Below are 23,018 nucleotides of genomic sequence, written 5' to 3'. Positions count from 1 at the left end.
AATCTCTGAAGTGACAAACCATTACTTCTGACCTTGAATCCTGGGCCTCCATGAACTATTTCATGTCTATATCCCAAGAAAATATTAACTTTTCCATCATCAATCTCCCTGATTTGATCTAAAAACCTCTGTTCATGATTTTGCCAGAAATCGCCATCTTGTTTTAAGGGCTGTAAGCCCAGGCCTGTAAGCAATCTTCCACCATGAATGGTCTTCAGGTCTAGTTCTTGAACTTCAGCTTCTGTTACTCTACAAACGTAATTTCCCCTCTGGTTTGAATTTGAACCCAAGCATCTGTAACAGAAGTCTGTTTCGGAGGTCTAATCAAAAGGACATTGAAGGTAGAAAAGTTAACCAGGGTCCAATAGTTGAGATCTAGACTAGAGAGGCATTGATAGTGGAAAATTAACTTACGCCTAGTCTCTCAATCTATAAAGAAGGGCACATATGGTGGAAGAGTTAGCGGCAGCTTGGATTCAGGGTCAAATACAGGGACATTGATAGTGGAATCATTAATAGAGGACATGAATCCAGATCAGAAGAGTGCAACATAGGTGTTGGTAGAGTTAAGAAGGGCCCAGGTTCGAGATCAGTCCAGGAGGCATTGGTGGTGGAAGCTAGCAGAGTCCAGGATTTGAGATGTTGACCAGAAGTCATGATTATAAGTTTTGGAAATTTCTGTAAAGTGTGTATGTTACAGTAATGTTCTCACATTTGCCATTCCATCTTCCATTCAATTCACAAATATGGCAGGGGAGACACAGAAAATGGGACACTCTGAGAGGCTAACACTCTAACTCTCCAGATTGTTGAGCTAAAGTCCAGAGAGTGAATCTGAATGTCCTTAGGGTAACCAGCAATCCACACTCAAGCTCAGTCGGGGTCTACCTGCTGGGTTTGAAACACCTTCAGCAGAGAAAAGAGTCCTCTACCTCTTGTCAGAGAAAGCTTCCTGCAGGAGGGTCTACTTGGACGAGGTTCTGAAGAATGTGTAGGAGTTCAGAGGTGAAGAACACCCAGAATTCTCTCTATTCTCCCAAGTGGCAGTGGCAGCTCCTGAATTTCCTTATAAGACAGGCTGAGCAGCGGCAACCTGGTTGACAGTAGGAGTTGGGGGTGTGTCTTGGAATGCATTTTCATTGAAAGCATGCTTATAACGTTTTCTAAATACTTTTTCTATTGACAATTTGCTGAAAAACATTAGTTGTCCATATCAAAGGCTATTATTATTTTTATTCCTAGCTACTATCATTCTAGTGGGATAACGGAGATTCAGAGGGATTCAAGTCCCCTCCACACCAATTCCAGCACATCCAGGGGAAACTGGACCACCCTGACTCTTCCCCCTCTTCTCCAGTGGTATTGCCCAGGAGGGAAGCCACATTATCCTGACTTTTCTCCCCTCTTCCCCGTGGTATCTCCAAGGAGAGGATTGTACCACCCTGATTCCTGCCCTCTCTTGCCCAGTGGAATGGGCCAGGAGGGGGACTGTACCATCCTAACTTCTCTTTTAATCCTAGTGACATCTCCCGGGAGGACACTGTAATCCTGACTTTCCCCCCGCTTCCCAGTGGTATCTCCCTTGAAGATCCGAACACATCCTCCCTCCCGCCGGGGATGGGGGTTGGCACCTCTGCTTCTATAAACTTTGCACAGATCTATAGAACCCACTTCCAAAGACCAGCTCCTCCCAGAAGCATCCCCTCGGAAGGTTCCTACCCGCGAACAATGCCCCTCGCCCCGCCTTCTGTGGAACAGCCCACTGTACGGAAAGGATGCCAAGATGGCGGCCCTCATGGAGGAAAGTCTGGGCGCAGCCATGTTCCTCGCCCGGCAACGCCACTCGTAGACAAAGTCTCTGCCGGTCCAGAGCTGCATCTGGTTCAGAGTGAGTAGACCACCGGCTCACAGCCCTTAGGATCGTGTGCGAAACCAACAGCCCCAGAAGGGGCAGTGTCAGGGGCGAGGACAGGAAACGGAAGTGGCCCTCAGAGGCCATTTAAGTCTTGTTGGCGCGCGGCGCTAAAGGGAATGCACGAGGGTTTATGGCGTGACAGTCACTAAGGTGATTTTGAGATGATGGCTTTGTTGGCTTTTGGGAATGGTAAATTGTCAGCTTGTGGGGTCAGTTGGTGGAGAATTAAAGAATCTAGTGAATGACAATCTCTGTGGGCCAGGGATGGGGGCTTCCGCGGTAGTCACGTTTAGATTCCTTATTGCATCTTTTGGAGGAAGATTAGCCCTGAGCTAACATCTGCTGCCAATCCTCCTCTTTTGCTGAGGAAGACTGGCCCTGAGCTAACATCCGTGCCCATCTTCCTCTACTTTATACATGGGATGCCTGCCACAGCATGGCTTGCCAAGCGGTGCCATGTCCGCACCTGGGATCTGAACCAGTGAAGGCGGGCCGCCGAAGCAGAACGTGTGAACTTAACCGCTGCACCACCGGGCTGGCCCCCTGTCCTATGAGTTCTAGTAGAGTCTGTTAGGTTTTCCAGGTGTAAAATCACATCATTGGCAAAGAAAACTACATTTTCAGTTCTTTGCAATATTTATTCTTTTTTTTTTTTGAGAAAGATTAGTGCTGAGCTAACATCTGCTGCCAATCCTCCTCTTTTTTGCTGAGGAAGAGTGGCCGCGAACTAACATCTGTGCCCACCTTCCTCTACTTTATACGTGTGACGCCTACCACAGCATAGCTTGCAAGCGGTGCCATGTCCACACCTGGGATCCGAACCGGTGAACCCCAGGCTGTGAAGCGGAACCTGTGAACTTAACCGCTGCGCCACCAGGCCGGCACGCAATATTTATTCTGATTGATTCATCTTCTACAATGTGAGCTAGAGCCAGGCAAACAATTTTGAGTTGTGTCGGACATCCGTATCCTGTTGCTAATTTTAATGGCAATATCTACATCATTTTACTTTTTAGCATAGTATTTCAGGGCTATGTTTTGTAAATGATTTTTGTGATATTTAAGTGATTTGCCTCTCTAATTTTAGTTTGAGTTTTTCTTAGCAATGGCTGCTGAATTGTGTCAAATGCTTTTTTGGTTTAAGTTAATAGCAGCATGTTCCCCCCTCCCCCATTTGTTGATTTAATAAATAGTATTATTAATGTTGAACCAACTTGTGGAAAGAAGAGGCCGAGAGCTTCCTTGTAGAAGAATTTCAGAGGCTTTTTCCACCCCAAAATGGCAAAATAAATAGGGCAGAAGAGATCCCTTTCATTCAGACTACCAGGTTTCCAGGTTTCTTGCCTCCACAGTCACCCACCAGGTCCCTGCGGACAAGTCCTTCCCCTGGCACCCCATGGGGCTTCAGCACTGTCCACTGCCCCAGTTCTACCCTCCCGCCAAACCCAGGTCTGCCTTGAACCTGGAACTGAGGGATGGGCTGGCTGGGTAAGGTGTGGAGCCGCTCACGAATAAAGGACTCTGAGTTCATTGATTTGACTCCAAATATCATGATTGTTTCCGAAATCCACCCTGACTAATATTCAGAGTTGGGGTTGCTGAACTTTGTGGCGTGAATGTAGAATGACACTGATGACGTGGATACTGTCCTTTTAGGATTTCTTGGCGTCTGTGGAGCTGGTGAGCTTTCCCTTAGTGGAGGCTGCAAGATCTTCCATTCATTCTGACTGCAGCCCACCTACAGACGCCCCTCCGGCTCTGAGACCCAAGTGAACATGCCAGCCAATGGGCGATCACCCCAGGGCTTCCCTGGCCTGCTTCCAGCACAGCCTGGCAGATCATTTGAGGTAAGGAGGAGACTATGTTTTCATTTTCTTTTCCTTTTTTTAAGATAAATTTTAATTTTGAGATGCTTGTAGATTCAAATGCAGTGTACCATTTACCCAGTTCCTGAACCGAATGGTAACGTCTTGCAAAACCTTGGTACAACATCACAACCAGGATATTGACATACAGAACATTTTTATCACCACCAGGATCCCTCATATTGCCCTTTAATAGCCACAACCACTTCCCTCCTCCCACACTCCCTCCTTAACCCCTGGCAACCGCTAATCTGTGCTCCAATTCTGTAATTTTGTCATTTCAAGAATGTTGTATATGGGGCCGGCCTGGTGGCCAAGTGGTTAAATTCGCACGCTCTGCTTCGGCGGCCCAGGGTTTCACCAGTTCAGGTCCTGGGCGCAGACACGGCACCACTCATCAAGCCATGCTGAGGCGGCATCCCACATGCCACAACTAGAAGGACCCACAACTAAAATATACGACTACCTACTGGGGGGTTTGGGGAGAAAAAGCAGGGAAAAAAAAAAAGATTGGCAACAGCTGTTAGGTGCCAATCTTTAAAAAAAAAAAGAATGTTATATAAATGGAACCATATAGTATGTAACCTTTTGGACTGGCTTTTTAAATGTCTCTGGACATTCATCCAGATTGTTGCGTGTATAAATAGTTTGCTCCTTTTTATTGCTGAATTCTCTTCCACGATATGGATGTACCACAGTTTGCTTAACCAGCCCCTAGCTGAAGGGTATCTTGATTGTTTCCACTTTTGGCTCTTATGAATAAAGATGCTATGATTCTTTGTGTAGGGTTTTTGTATGGGATGAATGCACAAGAGTGCAATTGCTGGATTGTATGCTAGGTGCATTTAAAATAATTAATTGACTTAATTTTTTAGTACAGCTTTAGATTTACAGAATAATTGAGAAAATAGCACTTACAGTTGCATATACCGTTCTAACCTGCCCCCCACCCCCTGGCACATAGTTTTCCCTATTATTAATATCTTGCAGGGGCTGGCCTGGTGGCACAGTGGTTAAGTGCGCACGTTCCAATTCAGCGGCCCGGGTTTGCTGGTTCCGATCCTGGGTGTGGACATGGCACTGCTTGGCAAGCCATGCTGTGGTAGGCGTCCCACATATAAAGTAGAGGAAGATGGGCATGGATGTTAGCTCAGGGCCAGTCTTCCTCAGCAAAAAAGAGGAGGATTGGCAGCAGATGTTAGCTCAGGGCTAATCTTCCTCAAAAAAAAAATCTTGTGTTAGTGTGGTACATTTATTACAATTAACCAATATTAATACATTATTATTAATTATAGTCTACAGTTTACAGTAAGCTTCATTCTTTGTGTTGCACATTTTATGAATTTTGACAAATCTGTAGTGACATATGTCCACCATTACTGTTTCATACAGAACAGTTTCATCTGTGCTTCAGCTGGTCGTCCTTCCTCTCCCTCTGCCTGAGCCTCTGGCAACTGCTGATTTTTTTAGTCTCTATAGTTTCGCCTTTTCTAAAATGTCATATAGTTAGAATGAATCAGTCCGTCGCCTTTTCAGATCGTCTTCTTTCACATAGAAGTTTGCATTTAAGGTTCTTCCATGTCTTTTCCTGGCTTGATAGCTCATTTCTTTTTATCACTGAATAATAGTCCATTGTCTGGATGCACCACAGTTTGCTTATCCATTCACCTATTGAAGGACTTCTTGGTTGCTCCCAGTTTTTGGCGATTATGAATAAAGCTGCTATAAACATTTATATAGAGGTTTTTGTGTCGACGTATGTTTTCAGTTCATTTGGGTGGATAACTAGGAGTGTAATTGCTGGGTCATATGGCAAGACTATTTAGCTTTGTAAGAAACTGCCAAACTGTTTTCCCAAGTTTTTCATCATTTTGCATTCTCAGCAGCAATGAATGAACATTCTTGTTGCGCCACATCCTTGTCAGCATTTGGTATTGTCAGTTTTTTGGATTTTTAATTTTTTCTTTTTTGAGGAAGATTAGCCCTGCCTCCTCTTTTTGCTGAGCCAGACTGGCCCTGAGCTAACATCTGTGCCCATCTTCCTCCACTTTATATGTGGGACTCCTGCCACAGCATGGCTTGCCAAGCAGTGCCATGTCTGCACCCGGGATCTGAACTGGCGAACCCTGGGCTGCCAAAGCAGAAAGTGCGCACTTAACTGCTGCACCACTGGGCCAGCCCCAAGTTTTCTGGATTTTTACCATTCTAATAGGTGTGTAGTGGTATCTCAATGTTGTTTTAATTTGCAATTCCGTAACGAAAAATGATGTTGAACATAGTTTTTACATGCTTATTTGCCTTCTGTATATCTTCTTTGGTCAAGTGTCTATTCAGATCTTTTGCCCATTTTATTTTGTTTTTAAGATTGGCACCTAAGCTAAGATCTGTTGCGAATCTATTTTTTCTTCTTCTTCTCCCCAAAGCCCCACAGTACATGGTTGTATATTCTAGTTGTAGGTCCTTCTGGTTCTGCTATGTGGGATGCCGCCTCAGCATGGCTTGGTGAGCGGTGCTAGGTCCGTGCCCAGGATCCAAGCTGCCGAAACCCTGGGCCACTGAAGCAGAGCATGCAAACTTAACCACTCAGCCCCGGGGCCAGCCCCATTTTGCCCATTTTTTAATTGGGTTGTTTGTTTTCTTATTGTTGAATTTTAAGAGTTCTTTGTCAGCTATGTGTTTTGCAAATATTTGCTCCCATTCTGTGGCTTGTCTCTTTATTCTCTTAAGAGTATGTTTCACAGGGCAGAACTGTTAAATTTTTAATAAAATCCAACATGTCAGTTTTTCTTTCATGAATCATACTTTTGGTGTTGTATTTAAAAGCACTGCCAAACCCAAAGTCTCTTCGAGTTTTCTCCTGTTAGTCTTGTAGAAGTTTTATAGTTTTGTATTTTGCATATAGATCTAGGATCCATGTAGAGTTAATTTTTGTGAAAGGCATAAGGACTGTTTCTAGATTCTTCTTTTTTTGGCATATGGTGTCTAATTGTTGCAGCACCATTTGTTGAAAATGCTGTCCTTCTCCATTGAGTTGCCTTTGCTCCTTTGTCAAAGATCAGTTGACTATATTTGTGTGGGTCTATTTCCTGGCTCTCTATTTGTTCCATTGATGTATTTGTCTGTTCTTTCACAATACCATGCTGTCTTTTTTTTTTTTTTTAACTATAATTGACTCACAACATTATGTTAGTTTCAGGTGTGCAATGTAACGATTCGATATTTGTACATATTGCAAAATGATCACCACAGTAAGTCTGGTTAACACCTGTCACCATACGGAGTTACAGAATATTTTTTTCTTATGATGAGAACTTTTAAGATTTACTCTAACAACTTTCAAATATGTAATACAGTATTGTTAACTACAGTCACCATGCTGTACATTACATCCCCATGGCTTACTTATTTTATAGCTGGAAGTTTGTACTTTTTTTTTCAAACTGTATCCAGCTTTATTAAAGATACTTTTCATAAACAATCATGGTATTTCAGGCAGGACATGGCAGACAATTGGTAACAGTATTCAACAACTTTCAAACTCCCTTCTTCAATGGACTACCCAAATCAGAAAGCCACTATAAAACCCAACGAAGTCTTCTTGTGATGCTCTCAACAGGGCAAGTTTAGAGTGAGGGTTGACGTTTCACATTTAGCATGATGTTTAACAACTTTTCACAAGCCGACCCCGACTTTCAGGAAGTGAAATGAAAATGGCAGAATTATCAATCTGAAGATCCACAGTCTAAAAAAGGGAACTGCTGCTCTTTTGAGGGGTGCCATCTCAATGGTGACACTGGCAAGTCCAGATTGCCTGACATACTAGTAACCAATTTTTTGGGGTCAGGACTCAAGAGGTCTCTTGGTTTAAGGGAGTCAGGTCTATGCTGAAGGCAGAGGGTGAAGAACACATACAAACGAATTTTAGTTTTTCCACACCACCAGGCGTTTGTGCCGAGGTGGCGCATGTGCGTCAACATCAAGAGATCTCTCCTCCTGGGAAGCAAAAGGAAGGTCTCTCAAAACTAGAAGGGAAAGACGTTTTTTTCCCCATGTCAATCCAGCTTCGGAGACATTCTATTAGTGACATATGCCCTTCCCCGAAAAACAACAATGAAGTGTTCTGTGTGCTAACAACATAGCTTAAAAAAGAAGTAAAACAAAATTCTGCATTTTTATAAAACTTGATAAAAAGTAATATTTCAAACTGTACAGTCACCAGAAGTACACAGTTATCAGAAGTGCACACACTTCTGCTTGGCATCTCCAGCACCTTCAGCTTTCTGTGCCTGGTCTGTTTTGGCATCTCCACTTCCTGCAGGGTTGTTCCCATCCTTGCCAGCGTCAGCCTTCCCCTTTTTCCCTTTGGGTATCTTCTCTCCCTTCTTTGCAGGGGCCTTTTTAGGCTTGGGCTCTGGCTTTGGAGGAGCAGGTTTAGCAGATAACCTTGCAGATCCTCTCTGTGGTTCGTCCTTCACCTTGGCTTTATCTCCTTTAGCATCCCCTTCAGCCTTTCTCTTGGGCATGGTGATGACGGCGGCGGGACGTTGGCGCTGGACGCGGGGGATGCAGCGGCGCGCGGGCTTTAGTCGGCCCGGGGGTCGCTCTTGCCTCTTCTTCACACTGCTCCGGAAGTTTGTACTTTTTGATTCCCTTCACCCATTTTGCTCCCTCCCCACCTCTGGCAACCACAACAGTATGGAGGTTCCTCAGAAAATTAAAAACAGAACTACCATATGATCCAGCAACTCCACTTCTCTGTATCTATGAACTTGGTTTTTATTTATTTATTGAAAGTATACTTTTTGGTGAGGAAGATTGGCCCTAAGCTAACATCTGTTGCCAATCTTCCTCTTTTTTTTCCTCCCCAAAGCCCCAGTACACAGTTGTATGTCCTAGTTCTTCTATGTGGGATGCCACCACAGCATGGCTTGATGAGCACTGTGTAGGTCTGTGCCCAGGATCCAAACCAGTGAACCCTGGGCCGCCAAAGTGGAGCATGTGAACTTAACTACTATGCCACTGGGCTGGCCCCTGGTGTTTTTGGTTTTGGTTTTGTTTTTTTTAGATTCCACATATAAGTGAGATGATATAGTATTTGTCTTTCTCTATCTGACTTATTTCACTTAGCATAATGCCCTCAAGACCCATCCATGTTGTTGCAAATGGCAAGATTTCATTCTTTTTTATGGCTGAATAATATTCCATTGTACATATGTACCACATTTTCTTCATCCATCCATCTGTCAATGGACACTTAGGTTGTTTCCATATCTTAGCTATTGTAAGTGATGTGGCAGCAAACACGGGGGTGCATATATCTTTTTGAGCTAGTGTTTTCATTTTCTTCCGATAAATACCCAGAAGTGGAATTGCTGCATCATATGGCAGTTCTGTTTTTAGTTTTCTGAGGAATCTCCATACTGTTGTCTATGGTGGCTGCACCAGCTGACATTCCCACCACCAGTGCACAAGGGTTCCCTTTTCTCCATATCCTCACCAACACTTGTTATTTCTTGTCTTTTTTTTTTTAAGATTTTATTTTTCCTTTTTCTCCCAAAGCCCCCCAGTACATAGTTGTGTATTTTTAGTTGTAGGTCCTTCTTTTTGTGGCATGTGGGATGCCGCCTCAGCATGGCCTGATGAGTGGTGCCATGTCCACGCCCAGGATTCGAACTGGCAAAACCCTGGGCTGCCAGAGCAGAGCGTGTGAACTCAACCACTTGGCCACGGGGCGGCCCTCTTGTCTTTTTGATGATAGCCATTCTAACAGATGTGAGGTGATATCTCATTGTGGTTTTGATTTGCATTTCCCTGATGATTAGTGATACTGAGCACCTTTTCATGTACCTGTTGGCCATCCGTATGTCTTTGGAAAAATACCTATTCAGATCCTCTGCCCATTTTTTAATTGAATTGTTTTTTTGCTATTGAGTTCTATGAATTCTTTATATATTTTGTATGTTAACCCCTTATCAGCTATATCGTTTGCAAATATGTTCTCCCATTCCGTAGGTTGCCTCTTCATTTTGTTGATGATTTCCTTTGCTGTGCAGAAGCTTTTTAGTTTGATAAAGTCCCACTTGTTTATTTTTGCTTTTATTGTCTTTGCTTTTGGAGTCAGATCCAAAAACTTGTCACCAAGACCAGAGTCAAGGAGCTCACTGTCTGTGTTTCTCTCTAGGAGTTTTATGGTTTCAGGGCTTACAGTCAAGTCTTTAATCCATTTTGGAGTTAATTTTTGTTTATGACATAAGATAGTGGTTTGGTTTCATTTTTTGCGTGTGTCTGTCCAGTTTTCCCAACAGTGTTTATTGAAGAGCCGGACCTTTCCCCATCATATATTCTTGGCTCCTTTGTCATACATTAATTGGCCATATATGCGTGGGTTTATTTCAGGGCTCTCTATTCTGTTCCATTGATATATGTGTCTGTTGTTATGTCAGTAGCATACAGTTTTGATTACTATAGCTTTGTAACATCATTTGAAATCAGGGAGCTTTGCTGTCTTGAGTATTCTAGCTTTATAGTAAGTCTTAAAGTTGGTTAGTGTCAGTCCTCCAACTTGGTTCTTCTTTGGTGCTGTGTTGGCTATTCTGATTCTTTTGCTTTTGCATATAAACTTTAGAGTCAGTGTGTTGACATCTACAAAATAATTTGCTGGAAATTTTATTAGGATTGTGTTGAGTCTATAGATCAAGTGGAAGAGAATTGACATCTTGACAATATTGGGTCTTCCTATCCATGAAACATGGAATATCTCTCCATTTATTTAGATACTTGATTTCTTTCATGTGGATTTTCATTTGATTTTCCTCGTGGAGCTCTTGTACATATTTTGTTACATTTATGCCTAAGTATTTCATTGCTTTGGTGCTAATGTAAGTGGTATTGTGTTTTTAATTTCAAATTCCAGTTGAACAATTGCTTTCTTCTATAGGTATATATGAGGCTGGCTTCATGATAATCAGGACATTCACCTGCTGAATATGCCCATTACCCAGGTTGTGATAGATGCTGTGATTAATACCTATACAGGAAGGCAATTGACTTTTGTGTATTAACCTTGTATTCTGCAACCTTGCTATAATCACTTATTAGTGTCAGAATAGGATTGAATTGTAGGATACCCAGTTGGTATCATGGAACTGAAGAATTGCTTATTGTTGGCATGATACAGCATTTCTTGTCAGAAAATGTGGGATTTGCTAGGACAGCCCTGACTCATGGAAACATGTAGTTTGGCACCTGGCCCTAGGATGATTAAGGAAGAGGAATATTGCCTCTGGGGCCAGATAGGGGAGGTGTGGATCTGTATTGGGTAATTTGCATATCAAAGACATGCTGCCGGCTCGGCCCTTTGCTATCTCTAAGAATTGGCTACCCTGGGAGGGGCAGTATCTCCCCAGCCAGAAAAGTTTTTTTTTTTTTTTTAAGATTGGCACCTGAGCTAACAACTGTGGCCAACATTTTTTTTTTCTTCTCCCCAAAGCCCCCTAGTACATAGTTGTATATTCTAGTTGTCTGTGCCTCTGACTGTGCTGTGTGGGACGCCACCTCGCCGTGCTGTGTCCGCGCCCAGAATCCCGACCAGCGAAGCCCTGGGCCGCCGGAGCGGAGCACTCAAACTTAAGCACTCGGCCACGGGGCCGGCCTCCAGAAAGGTTTTTAAGATGTCAAAACATCATAATATACAGAAAATAAAATATGATTAATATACCTTGGTTATTGTTATCTGTAATAGCTAAAATGGAAATAAAAGAGAGTGCTGGGTCAGACCTTGATGCTAGACCAAGCTCAGAGTTTGGTCAGTCTGATCTTTGGCCTCTAGCCTCCAAGCCGCCCCCAAAGGGAGAAGTTGTGCAAAACAACAGAGAGTACCTCTAAGACATCTGGTCGCCGAGATGGTAGTCAGTGTGGGGGGAGGGCAAAAGCTAGAAACTTCCAAACCCAGCGGGTAGAGTGTGAAGGAGTTGTCTCATTTTGTAGATTGATACGGTCAGCTTTCTGAAGAAACTTTGCTACACTCTATTGTGAAATGACTAATTTAGGAGCAGTAGCTTTGGTTTTGGATGTTGCAGAATGTAAGGATATGTTTGGGTCGATGCAGGACCCACAGCTCACTGTTGAACAATCACAGATGACTAGACATGATCTAGACACGCAGGAAATTATTCACAAGGGACCCGCCAGCCCGGTGGACTGGATAAAAGCCACGTTAAAGTGGGTTTACTCTGAGTAGGGAGACCGTCCGATGCCCCCTTAGAGGGGAACGCCCCAGTGGAACACCCCAGATGAAGCAGATGATAAGCTTCATATACAAGCCATATGGGACTGGCTTTATGGTAATCAGAATATTCACTCGCCGAATATGCCCATTACCCAGGTCGTGGAAATGCTGTGATTAAGGGGGTCCCTTTTGTGAGGACACCCCATGTAACCTTATTGCTGCAAAATCAAGCAACAACCTGGGAAGCCTCGCCGAACTTGCTGTCTCAGCTTTCCTTTACGGGTCTTACAGATGCTAATTAAAAGCATTAAGTTAATTAACAAGGAAATGGGGATAGAGAGAGGGAAGAGGCAAGTCCTCCAGCAGGGTGGAAATTTTTAGGTGGTTATTAAGAAATGGGGGGGCCAGCCCGTGGCCGAGTGGCTGGGTTTGCGCGCTCCCTTTTGGCGGCCCAGGGTTTCACAGGTTCGGATGCCGGGCGCGGACATGGCACCGCTCATCCGGCCCTGCTAGCACGGCGTCCCACATGCCACAACTAGAAGGACCCACAACTAAAAATACACAACTATGTGCTGGGGGGATTTGGGGAGAACAAAAAAGCAGGAAAGAAAGAAGCTGAAAGGCGAAGATTACCATCAGAGCCTCACTCTCAATTGTCTGGGGCGGTAATCCAGCAGTTTAATCAAGATAAAGATTGATTGAAGTGTGCTCGCTTAAGGTGGCCTTCTGGGTCCATCGAATGGGCGAGAATCTAAACGTATTCCTACTGTACTTCCTGAGGCACAAAATGCCAATTAGAACTGCTCTGTTTGCCAATAAAAGAGACAGGGACTGCACGTGGCCATGTGGCGGATTCCCCAGGGGGAAGGCCCAGAACATAGCTGGAAGTCAGACTGATGCCAGAAGCCCCAGGGGGCTACAAATGGATCCTGACAGGAATAGACACTGCCTTTGGACTAGACTTTGCTTACCTGGTGGTAGACGCAAGTGCTCAGAATTCTATAAAAGAACTGGGCCAGAAGATAGTATGCGAGTGTGGGCCGCCTAATCACATTTCTTCAGGCCAGGGAATGTGCTGTCATCCTTAGAGTAATGATTTGATAGAGAACTGGAAAGGGCAATTGAAATATTGGCTTTCTAAAATGGGGTGTAGAGATGGAAAAATTTTCCCTTCTTTCCTTGAGATTCTTTGGCTAGTCTAATAATTAAATTGGTATAAGACAGGTTAACAGGAGAAAAGCAAACAGAAGTTGGGAAAGACCCAGGAAAACTGAGTAATTCTCCAAAATACCTTACAATACCATCTTCAGGTAAAAACAAAGATCTTGTGTTGGGGGTGGGGAGCCAGTTCTGAGAGGTTGGGTACCTGGAAGGCAGGGTAAACAAGGGTAAGGTTGTCATGCAAATTTAAGCCTTCCCCATTGATAAGAGTTTTCGGAGACTGAGTCCTCCCCCATTTCCTGGTCCAGAGAGGAAGACACCCTTACAAATGGAAATTTCCCTTACAAATGGAAATATCTCTTACAAAAGGGTAACTTCGACTCAGTTTTCTGAGCTTCTCCTGTATTTACTGTTTCTTAAAAATAACCATCTTAAAATAATCCTTATGGCAAAGAGACGTATTTTGGGGTGGCAAATTCTGCTCCCCGCTAGCAGGGGGAGACAGATAAAGGCATGAAGGTCTGGTTTACACACCTTCAGAAGTGTGTGTTCACACTCAACATAAGGGGGACCAAGAGAGTGTCCCCACTAAATAGATTCTGGTTTTTGGTGGATCTGGGCAAGAGGGGATGGCGGAAGGTGCTGGTTCAACTATGCAATTCTTCCCAAGGTGGCTGGATGCTACCATGATGACTGTCCTTTTTTCTTTCTTCCCCACATCACCTCAACGTTCCTTTTTCCTCCCCGTGGTAGCAGGGCCAGATCTGCAACTACAAGCGCTAGAGGCAGGGATGATTCCTAAGCGAGAAACTGTGACAATAGTTTAAAATCTTTGTGTCAGAATTCCTAGGGCCTAATTTAGGAGTAGGTTGTGCCTTCACGCATGTGGCAAATTGGGACTACCCGTGAATGCAGCTGTACTGCCTAGTGGTAAAAGAGCCCACTTGTTCTGTACCGTTGAGGCAAATAACCAATAATCATTCTATAGATAAGAGAGAGAAGGTGAGTTTTACTTGGGCCAGGTTGAGGACTATCATCTGGAAAGGTGGTCTCCACAAAGGAAGAAAGTGTTCTGGAGAAGCATGGTTTTCGGTACAGTCTTACACCTTTTTAGAACAAAGAACATACATCAGACACGCCCAGGATACATATTCATCAAAGTTTCAAAGAGATGGGGGGCTGGCCCGGTGGCCGAATGGTTAAGTTTGAGAGCTTTACTTCGGTGGCCCAGGGTTCCACCGGTTTGAATCCTGGGCGTGGACATGGCACCACTCATCAGGCCATGCTGAGGCAGCATCCCACATGCCACAACTAAAAAAAAAAAAAATACACAACTATGCACTGGGGGGCTTTGGAGACAAAAAGGAAAAAAAAATCGTTAAAAAGAAAAAAGTTTCAAAGAGGTATTCAGTTGCAGATTAACAGGTCACCATGACCCTGATGTCCCGGGAAAGGAAACTTACCTTCAGGAGTCCTGGCCCCTGGGTGCTGGCGGTACTGGCCTCATAGGGAAGAAGCGTGCACCCTTATCTTCAAAGAGTACATTCTTTTACTTTGAGATAATGTTTAACGCATTCTTTACTTTAATGGTTAGAGCAGATGTACAGTGTATGTTGACAGGTCATAAGTCAAGCTTCTTTAGTCCAGGCCGAATCAGGTTTAAACCGGAATAGTCACTCCATATACCCCAACATGTGAAACTTGCTTATCAGTACCTGTGTAACCCTGCTCTGTGGACTGAGGTGGAGACACTTGCTAGCCTAGTATTGCTGCTTGTGATCTAGACCAGCACAGTGGCCAAACCGAATGTCCCTTCCAAAGGTGGAAAAGTTTGAGTATAGATGGAGAGAACGAGGAATAGCAGCCGAGGGTAAAGGAATGCCTAAATGGGTTATGCACTGAGGCAAATCCCGTGTTACACTAGCACCTTGAAAGAGACTCAGCAAGACATGATGCCTGAAAGGGCGAAGCCATTTGCCACCTACATAGGCTACGAAGGCGTTAAAGCCCCATCAGCCTAAGGCGCATCAGTCTAATTAATGTTTAACACCCTAGAGTTTACGGTATACATTTACAACTAATCTGAGACTATTTTCAAATACTACACTGCTTCAGAGGTAGTGCAGGGGCCTTATAACAGAGTATTCCCAGTTCCTCTCTCTCATCCTGAATAACATTGCTGCCATTCCTTTTTCTTATTCATATGCTACGATCACTCAAAACAGTGTTGCTGTGATTACTTTGAACAGTTATGTATACATCAGGCAATAAGAAAAATAAAGATTTTATTTTACCTTCATTTATTCCTTCTCTGACATTCTTCTTTTCTTTCTTTTCCTTTTTTTTTTTGAGGAAGATTAGGCCTGAGCTAACATCTGCTGCCAGCCCTCCTCTTTTTGCTGAGGAAGACTGGCCCTGAGCTAATATCCGTGCCCATCTTCCTCCACTTTATATGTGGGACGCCTACCACAGCATGGCATGCCAAGCGATGCCCTGTCTGCACCCGGGATTCGAACTGGTGAACCCCAGGCCACCAAAGCGGAATGTGTGAACTTAACCACTGCACCACCAGGCCAGCCCCTCTTCTTTTTCTTTATGTAGGTCTGAGTTTCTGACCTATATCATTTTCCTTCTCAAAAGAACTTCTTTTAACATTCTTGCACAGCAGGTCTACTGGCGACAAATTCCCTCAGCTTTTGTTTGTTTGGGAAGGTCTATTTCTCCTTTACTTTTTTTTTTGAAGATTTTATTTTTCCTTTTTCTCCCCAAAGCCCCCCGGTACACAGTTGCATATTTTCAGTTGTGGGTCTTTCTTTTTTTTTTTTTTTTTAAGATTTTATTTTTCCTTTTTCTCCCAAAGCCCCCCGCTACACAGTTGTGTATTTTTAGTTGTGGGTCCTTCTAGTTGTGGCATGTGGGACGCCGCCTCAGCGCGGCCTGACGAGTGGTGCCATGTCTGCATGCAGGATCCGAACCGGCGAAACCCTGGGCCACCAAAGCAGAGCGCTCGAACTTAACCACTTGGCCACGGGGCTGGCCCCACTCTCCTTTACTTTTGAAGCATGATTTTGCTGGATGCACAATTCTATGTTGTTGGTTTTTTTCTTTCAAGACTTTAAATATTTTCACTCTACTCTCTTTATGCTTGTGTGGTTTCTGTTGAGAAGTTTGATGTAATTCTTACTCTCGTTCCTCTATAGGTGAGGTGTTTTTCCCTCTGGCTTCTTTCAAGATTTTGTGCTTTTATTTTTGTTGGCTTTCTGCAGTTTGATATGCCTAGGTGTAGATTTTTTGATATTTATCCTGGTATGGATGTACCACTATTTTTGTTAAACCATGCTCTGGTTGAAGGCCCTCTTGGTTGTTTCCAGTTTTGGGCTATTATGAATAAAGCTGCTAAGACCATCTGTGTACAGTTTTTGTGTGACCATAAATTTTCATTTCTTTTGTATAAAAATGCACTTGAGTGCAATTGCTGGATTATATGCTAAGTGCTTCTTAAATTTTAAAAGGAACTGCCAAACTCTCTTTCAGAATGGTTAGACCATTTTACATTCCCACCTGCAATGTATGAACAATCTAGTTTTTTCACATACTGCCAACATTTGGCATTGTCACTCTTTTATTTTGTTCATTCAGATAGATGTAGTGATGTTTCATTGTGGTTTTCATTTGCATTTCTCTAATGGCTGGTGATGTTGAGTGTCTTTCTGTATGTCCTTTAGGTGGAATGTGTCTTCATGTCTTTCTCTCGTATTCTAATTGCAGTGTTTGTTTTTTCACTGTTGCGTTTTGATAGTACTTTATATATTCTAGTTACAAGTCTTTTGTCAGATACACGGCTTGCACATATTTTCCCCAGTCTAGTTTTCCTTTTCATCTTTTTAACGGTATTTTTCACAGAGCAAACCATTTTAATTTTGATGAAGTTCAATTTATCACTGTACTTTGGGCGTCAAGTCTAAGAGCTCTTGCCCTAGTCTTTGATCCCAAAGATCTTCTCCTAAGTTTTTGTCTAAAATGCTGTCTTTTCCCTATTGGATTGCTTTTGCATCTTTGTTAAAAATCGGTTGGGTATATTTTTCTGCGTCTATTTCTGTTTGGGTTCTCTTTTCTGTTCCATTGATCTGTGGGTCTATCCCTGCATGCAGTGTCGATTACTGTAGCTATATAATACAGCTTGAAATCGGGTAGATTGATTTCTCGCACATTATTCTTTGTCAAACTTGTTTTAGCTATTTTAGTTCCGTTGCGTTTCAGTATAAATTTTAGAATAATCAAAAAAACCTTCCTGGGATTTTGATAAGAATTGTATCAGCCTTGAATACCAATTTGGGGCTAATTGACATCTTTGCTATGTTCAGTCTTACAATCCATAAACATAATATGTCTTTCCATTTACTTAGATCTTTAATTTCTTTCATCAATATGTCATAGTATTTTTTAATTGAGGTATAATTGACATATAACATTATATTAGTTTCAGATGTACAGCATAGTGATTTGATATTTGTATATATTGCAAAATGATCACCACAGTAGTCTAGTTAACATCCAGCACCATACATAGTTACAGAATTTTTTCTTGGGATGAGAACTTTTAAGATTTACCCTGTTAGCAACTTTAAAATAGCAATACGGTATTATTAACTATAGTCACCATGCTGTACATTACATCCCCAGGACTTACCTATTTTATGACTGAAAGTTTGTACCTTTTGACCCCTTTCGCCCATTTCCCCCCTCACCTCTGGCAACCATCAATTTGTTCTCTGTATCTATGAGTTTGGTTTTCTTTTTAGATTCCACATATAAGTGAGATCATACAGTGTTTGTCTTTCTCTATCTGACTTATTTCACTTAGCATAATGCTCTCAAGGCCCATCCATGTTGTCACATATGTCAAGATTTCCTTTTTTATGGCTGAATGATAATCCTCTGTGTGTGTGTGTGTGTTTGTGTATGTGTGTGTATGTGTGTATCACATTTTCTTTATCCGTTCATCCATCGATGGACGCTTAGGTTGCTTCCACGTCTTGGCTGTTGTAAATAAAGCTGCACTGCACATAGGGGTGAGTATATCTTTTTGAATTAGTGTTTTCTTTTTTTTTCAGATAAATACCCAGAAGTGGAATTGCTGGATCATATGGTAGTTCTGTTTTTAATTTTCTCAGGAACGTCCATACTGTTGTCTTGGTGGCTGCACCAACATTCCCACCAACAGTGCACGAGGGTTCCCTTTTCTCCACATCCTCGCCAATACTTATTTCTTGTCTTTTTGACGATAGCCATTCTAACAGGTGTGAGGTGATCTCATTGTGGTTTGGATTTGCATTTCCCTGACTATTAGTGATGCTGAGCACCTTTTCATGTGCCTGTTGGCCATCTGTATGTCTTCTTTGGAAAAGTGTCTATTCAGATCCTCTGCCCATTTTTTAATCAAGTTGGGTTTTTTTTGCTATTGAGTTGTATGAATTCTTTATATATTTTGTATATTAACACCTTATCAGATATATGGTTTGCAAATATGTTCTCCCAATTGTTATGTTGCCTTTCATTTTGTTGATGGTTTCCTTTGCTGTGCAGAAGCTTTTGAGTTTGATGTAGTCCCACCTGTTTATTTTTGCTTTTGTTGCCTTTGCTTTTAGAATCAGATCTGAAAAATCATCACCAAGGCCAATGTCAAGGAACTTACCACATATGTTTTCTTCCAGAAGTTTTATGTTTTCAAGTCTTACATTCAAGTCTTTAATCCATTTTGGAGTTAATTTTTTTAAACTTTTTATTGAGATTATGATAGTTTACAACCTTGTGAAATTTCTGTTGTACATTATTGTTTGTCAGTCGTGTTGCAGGTGCACCCCTTCACCCTTTGTGCCCACCCCCCACCCCACCTTTCCCCTGGTAGCCACTAATCTGTTCTCTTTGTCCGCATGTTTAACTTCCACATATGAGTGGAGTCATACAGAGATTGTCCTTCTCTATCTGGCTTATTTCACTTAACATAATTCCCTTAAGGTCCATCCATGTTGTTGTGAATGGGACGATTTTGTTCTTTTTTATGGCTGAGTAGTATTCCATTGTATATGTACACACCATATCTTCTTTATCCAATCATCACTTGATGGGCACTTAGGTTGGTTCCACGTCTTGGCTATTGTAAATAATGCTGCAATGAACATAGGGGTGCATGGGACTTTTGGAATTGCTGATTTCAAGTTCTTTGGATAGATACCCAGTAGTGCGATGGCTGGGTCACATGGTAGTTCTATTTTTAATTTTTTGAGAAATCTCCATACTGTTTTCCATAATGGCTGCACCAGTTTGCATTTCCACCAGCAGTGTATGAGGGTTCCTTCTTCTCCACAACCTCCCATTTTGGAGTTAATTTTTGTGTGTGGTGTAAGATACTGGTCTGATTTCATTTTGTGTGTATGGCTGTCCAGTTTTCCCAAGAGTGTTTATGAAGAGACTGACCTTTCCCCATTGTATATTCTTGGTTCCTTTGTCATACATTGACCATATATGTGTGGGTTTATTTCAGGGCTCTCTATTCTGTTCCATTGATCTATGTGTCTATTTTTATGCCAATACCCCATACTATTTTGATTACTATAGCTTTGTAATACAGTTTAAAATCAAAGAGCCTGATGCTTCCAGTTTTGGTCTTCTTTCTCAAGAGTGCTAGTGTGTTGTAGCTTTTAACTCAGAAGTTTTTTACATGTTTTGTTAGATTTATACTTAAGTATTTCATATTTCCGAGTGATTATAAATGGTTTCATATTTTTTATTTTGGAGTCCACGTTTTCATTGCTAACATATAGAAATACAATTGGTTTTCATATGTTTATCTTGTTTTGTGTGACCCTGCTGAACTCAATTCTTAGTTTGGGGAGTTTTTTGGTAGATTCCTTGTTGTTTTCTACATAGACAATCACGTCATCTGTAAATAGGGACAGTTTTCTTTTCTTTTTCTTCTGTATGCCTTTCGTTTCCAGTTCTTGCCCTTTTGCACTGGTTAGACCTTCCGGCACTGTGTTGAATCAGAGTTGGGAGAATGGACACCCTTGTCTTGCTCTTGCTCTTGAGTCTTTCCCCTTAAGTATAAGGTTAGCTGTTGTTTTGTTTCAGATGCTCTTTCTCAAGTTGAGGAAGTTCCTCTATTCGTATTTCTATTCAGTTTCCTGCAGGAATCAGTGTTGGATTTTGTCAAATGCTTTTTCGACGTTGGTTGATATGATTGGATTTTTTAAATCCTGTTAATATGGTGGATTGCATGGATTACTTTTTTTTTTTTTTTTAAAGATTTTATTTTTCTCCTTTTTCTCCCCAAAGCCCCCAGGTACATAGTTGTATTTTTCGTTGTGGGTCCTTCTAGTTGTGGCATGTGGGATGCTGCCTCAGCGTGGTCTGATGAGCAGTGCCATGTCTGCGCCCAGGATTCGAACCAACGAAACACTGGGCCGCCTGCAGCGGAGCGCGCAAACTTAACCACTCGGCCACGGGGCCAGCCCCATGCGTGGATTGCTTTTTGAGTATTTAACCTGTCTTGCATTCCTGGAATAAGCCCCAGTTGTTCATGGTGTATAATTCTTTTAATATATTGCTGAATTATGTTTGCTAATATTTTGTCGAGCACTTTTGCCTTTATATTTATGGGTGATATTGACATGTAGTTTTCTCTTTTGTACTGTATTTTTCTAATTTTATAATCAGGGATGTATTAGTTTTACGTGGCTGCTGCAACAAATTACCGCAAATTGGGTGGCTTAAAGCAACAGAGATTTATTCTCTCGCAGTTCTGGAGGCCGGACGTCAACAATCAGTATCACTAGGCTACAATCAAGGTGTTGGCAGGGCTGTGCTCCCCCTAGAGGCTCTCAGGGAGAATCTCTTCCTTGCCTTTTTGAGCTCCTGGGGCTGGAGCTACTCCTTAGCTCGTGGCTGCATCGCTCTATACTTCATGGCCAGCATCTTCAAGTGTCTCTCGGCTCTGTCTTTGCATCACTGCCTTCTGTATGTGCGTCAAACCTTCTTTTGCCTCCCCCTCATTAGGATACATGTGATTGCATTTAGGACCTGCCTGGGTAATCCAGGATACTCTCCTTATCTCCAGATCCTTAATTACATCTGAAAGACCCTTTTGTTTTTGCCGTATAAGATGATATTTATAGGTTCCAAAGATTAGGATGTGGATATCTTTTAGGGGCCCCCTTTCAGCCTATCACAGGGAAATCCTAGCTTCATAGAATGAATTAGGACGTTACCTCCTCTTCTAGTTCCTCTAAGAGATTATGTAATTGGTGTTAATTCTTTTTTAAAAGTTTGGTAAAGTTCTCTAGGGAAAACGTCTTGGCCAGAGATTTCGTTTTTTCGGTGAGTTTTAAATTATGGATTAAATTTCCTTAATAATTATAGGGCTATTCAAATTATTTCATATGGAGTGATTTGTGGTAGTTTGTATTTTTTGAGGAATTGGTCCATTTCATCTAAGTTATCAAATTTATATGTGTAGAATTGTTTATAATATTGTCTTCATTATCCTTTTGATGTCTTCAGGCTCTGTAGTGATATTCTTTTTCATTCCTGATATTGGTAATTTGTGTCTTCTCAATGTTTTCGTCAGTTTTACTGAAAGTTGATCAATTTTATTGATGTTTTCAAAGAATCAGTGTTTTGTTTCGTTGATTTTTCTCTATTGTTTTTCTGTTTTCAACTTCATTAATTCTGCTCTTTTCTATTATTTCTTTCCTTCTGCTTGCTCTGGATTTTTTATGATCCTTTTTTTAAAAAATTGAAATATAATTGACATATAGCTGTATAAATTTAAGGTGTACAACGTGTTGGTTTGATACATTTATATATTGCAATATGATGACCAGTGTAGCTTTGGCTAATACTTCTATTATGTCACATAGTTGTCATTTCTTTTTGTGGTGGGAACAATTACGATCTAGTCTCTTAGCACTTTTGAAGTTTATAATACAGTATTGTTGGCTGTAATCACTATGCTGTGCATTAGATCTCCAGGACTTACTTATCTACCAGTTCCCGGTTTGTACCCTTAAACAACATATCCCCAATGTGGTCTTTTTTTCTAGGTTTTTGAGGGTGGGGCCTCAGGGTTTTCTTGTTTTTGTTCTGTTTTGTTTTTTTGTGAGGAAGATTGACCCTGAGCCAGCATCTGTTGCCAATCTGCCTCCTTTTCTTCCTCTTGCTTGAGGAAGATTGTCGCTGAGCTAACATCTGTGCCATTCTTCCTCTATTTTATGTGGGATGCCGCCACAGTGTGGCTTGATAAGCGGTGCTAGGTCCGTGCCTGGGAACCGAACCTGCAAACCTCTGCTTGTGGAAGCGGAGTGCATGAACTTAACTAGTATGCCACCGGGCCAGCCCCTGGACCTTAGATTTTTGATTTGAGACTTTCCTTTCTCAAAGGTGTGCATTTCGTGCTGTATATTTTCCTCTCAGCACTGCTTTAGATGTGTTCCACAAAGTGTAAATGTTGTAATTTCATTTTCATTCAGTTCATTGTCTTTTTTTATTTCCTCTGAGACTTCCTCTTTGAACTATGGATTATTTAGAAGGGTGTTGTTTAGTTTCTGAGTGTTTGGGGATTTTCCTGTTATCTTTCTGTTATTGATTTCTGGTTTGCTTCCAGCGTGGTCAGAGAAAACACCTTTATGATTTCAATTCTTATAAAATGATTGAGGTTTGTTTGTGGTGTGTGTTCCATGGACACTTGAGAGGAATGTGTGTTCTGCGTTGTTGGGTGGTGTTTACTCTAACTGTCGCTTCAACCCTGTTGGGTCTTGTGTTGTTGAATTCTTCAGGATTCTTGCTCATTTCC

At 42.0% G+C, this 23,018-nt stretch overlaps 2 protein-coding genes across 3 annotated transcripts in view; one reads left to right on the top strand and one right to left on the bottom strand.

Moving 5' to 3' along the window:
• Positions 1 to 1,757: 1,757 nt before the first annotated feature.
• ZNF157 (zinc finger protein 157) overlaps positions 1,758 to 23,018 on the top strand; it is a 49,427-nt gene continuing 28,166 nt past the window's right edge. Inside the window, exons 1-2 of one of the 2 annotated variants that reach the window (XM_044763423.2) lie at positions 1,758 to 1,888; positions 3,572 to 3,762. In XM_044763423.2, coding sequence (XP_044619358.1) covers positions 3,691 to 3,762 — 72 coding nt within the window. In that variant the 5' untranslated portion in view covers positions 1,758 to 1,888; positions 3,572 to 3,690. Of the gene's footprint in view, positions 1,889 to 1,931; positions 2,066 to 3,571; positions 3,763 to 23,018 lie in introns of those variants that run through there. The other variant, XM_014867619.3, reaches the window with a different exon arrangement.
• Positions 7,943 to 8,404, bottom strand: LOC106848000 (non-histone chromosomal protein HMG-17). Its single transcript, XM_014867620.3, has one exon. It carries the CDS (start codon positions 8,301 to 8,303, stop codon positions 8,013 to 8,015), a length of 291 nt encoding a protein of 96 aa, XP_014723106.1. The 5' UTR covers positions 8,304 to 8,404; the 3' UTR covers positions 7,943 to 8,012.

The sequence above is a fragment of the Equus asinus genome, chromosome X (assembly GCF_041296235.1).
Source record: "Equus asinus isolate D_3611 breed Donkey chromosome X, EquAss-T2T_v2, whole genome shotgun sequence".
Lineage (NCBI taxonomy): Eukaryota > Metazoa > Chordata > Mammalia > Perissodactyla > Equidae > Equus > Equus asinus.
The sequence above is the reverse complement of the archived record's forward strand: the minus strand, read 5'-3'. Positions and strand labels throughout refer to the sequence as shown.